Below are 2,486 nucleotides of genomic sequence, written 5' to 3'. Positions count from 1 at the left end.
TAGAAAGTTGTCATAGATTATTCATAGGGTCTTTTCAATGTATGAATATAATATGAAAATATTTTTATTAAAAAACGGATAAATTGAGAAACCATAATCGAAATTCTTCAACTGTCAAACATTATAATGGAAAATACTCTTATTAACCTGGTCATCACTGCCGATAAGTTATCTTATCTTGTCACTTGACACAAATAGCACTAATTATTTTGTTTTGTTCACGCTACAGCATTACTCGTTTTTGTCAACTGTTTAAAGAAATAAAATTTAAAAACTTAAATTGTAAAATCTAACGAAAATGGAACGATGGGATGGAAAAGTAGCGGTGGTGACGGGTGCATCATCTGGTATTGGTTTAGAAACAGCCAAAGCTTTAGTGCGAAATGGAATGATCGTTGTAGGCTTAGCACGAAGACTAGAGACAATGCAGGTAAAATTATTTGACATTTTATATGAGACGATTGACAAACTCGAATATTCTTTTCGCATAGGATACCATGAAAGATGTTACTGGACCAGGTAGATTCTATGCTAAGAAATGTGATATTTCAATTGAGAGTCAAGTCATAGACGTCTTTAAGTGGATAGAAAAGCATTTAAAAACCGTTCACATACTTGTGAATAACGCTGGGTTGGGTTACCAATCGTCTCTTCTAGGTGAATTTATATTTTCATGTATGCATACCATTTAGATATTGGAAAAATTACCTTATTGCTTAATGTTTAGATCTAAAAACTGATGATATGTTGCAAATTATAAACGTAAACATCGTTGGGCTTTTACATTGTACACGACAATCGATGAAACTTATGATAGACAACCAGCATGAAGCTCATATCGTCAATATAAATAGGTATATACATTGAGAGTTATTCTCTAACAAATTATAGAACTTATTAACATTATATATTATCGTCAATTTAGCATTTTTGGACATAGAGTTTCAAAATTGTCAAAAACCAATATTTATCCAGCAACGAAACATGCGGTCACTGCTTTGAGCCAAACATTGATTGCTGAAATAAAGGGTGATAAAATTAGAGTAACGGTGAGTCTTCAGCAGAAGAAGTAACGACATGAACATTCAAATCTAACAACTTTGTTTTACTTCAGAGTATTAGTCCGGGAATTGTTGCGACTGAGTTTTTTGAAAAATACGGTTTAGATCCAAATATTTTGAATACCTTTCCATCCATTAAACCCCAAGATGTTGCTGATTCTATTATACATGTAATCTCAGCCCCACAACACGTGGAAATAACTGAACTGACAATCAAACCACTTGGACAACTTTGGTGAAATTGGAACAACTCGAATTTATTTTTTTCAATTGTCAATATGCAATAAAGTTTATTCATATTTTTTTGAAAGACAAAAATTTACTTTGTAACAACATATAAACATTGCAAGGTGCTTCCATCTATTAATTGATTTCCATAATCATAAAAACATGTTTTTAGTTGCTGCTCTATTTGATTTATTTGACATTCTATTAAAGTGGTTTCTTTATTTTCTAAGTCGTTCGTTAGTTTTTTCGTATAATCTGTTCATTTTATCATCGTATAAAATATACGAACTTTTATCTCATTTTTCTGTTTCTTAAAAAACAAAAAGAATTTATGGAATTAATGTACTAATCGATATATTAAGAAAAGAATTGAAGCTTAAATTGAAACAAAGGACACGAAAACTACCCTAAAGCATCTGTATCTTCAAATGGATTATATACAAGTGACATGGCATGAGAGTATTGAAAATGCTAATGAGCAGCACAAGAGTTATGCTAAGCTTGCCACAAAAGAAATTAAAGTCACCTAAAACATATGTAAACGAGACGAAGAAAGGACAAAACAACCCGAAGCGCTAAAGGGAAATCAAAGAAAAGGGTCGCGAGATACCTAACGGAAACTTTCTTTTTTTTCCCATAGCACCCACGCGCATCCCTAGTCGTAGACGCAAACACGCACACGTACCCCGGACGTGTCTCTACGTGCGAATAATTTATCGGTACGTCCAACCCCGTCGCGACATGTGTGGGCCTATGCATACACACACACACACACACACACACACACACACATATTTCGTCTGCCCCCTCTCAAAACACACACGTGCACACGCACAAGGCCTATCGATTTTCCCGACAACGCGTCCGCAGCATCCGGGTATGCAGCAAGAGCACCCTTTCGACGTGACCGCTCTTTTTTCCTGACAGAGAGAGCTTGTTATGGAGAGCTGCTCCGATAACGAGTGCGGTCGTGAAACGGAAACTTCATTTATATATGAAACTTGTCTTTATTCAACAGTAGCTCATTCTTTATTCAGCGAGGAACATTTTACCGATAAAGCGACGAATGTCAATCGTCAGTACTTTGAAGTGCGATCGATTCAAACGGAATGATTTTAGAGATAATTAACTTACGATCAATTTGCGAATTGATGAAAGAGATATGTACGCCGATAGTTAACGGGTTGGGTTTTCGTA

At 35.0% G+C, this 2,486-nt stretch overlaps 1 protein-coding gene across 1 annotated transcript; it reads left to right on the top strand.

Moving 5' to 3' along the window:
• Nucleotides 1–232: 232 nt before the first annotated feature.
• LOC131669049 (farnesol dehydrogenase-like) lies at nucleotides 233–1,489 on the top strand. The gene is made up of 5 exons (XM_058943621.1): nucleotides 233–430; nucleotides 492–657; nucleotides 728–854; nucleotides 926–1,049; nucleotides 1,115–1,489. The coding sequence occupies exons 1-5, from the start codon at nucleotides 299–301 to the stop codon at nucleotides 1,298–1,300; spliced, it is 735 nt and encodes a 244-aa protein (XP_058799604.1). The 5' UTR covers nucleotides 233–298; the 3' UTR covers nucleotides 1,301–1,489.
• The last annotated feature ends 997 nt before the right edge of the window (nucleotides 1,490–2,486 follow it).

Source organism: Phymastichus coffea, unplaced genomic scaffold (genome assembly GCF_024137745.1).
Source record: "Phymastichus coffea isolate CEN01 unplaced genomic scaffold, Cenicafe_Pcof_1.1 PCOF00086, whole genome shotgun sequence".
Lineage (NCBI taxonomy): Eukaryota > Metazoa > Arthropoda > Insecta > Hymenoptera > Eulophidae > Phymastichus > Phymastichus coffea.
This window is presented reverse-complemented; position numbering and strand designations above follow the sequence as displayed.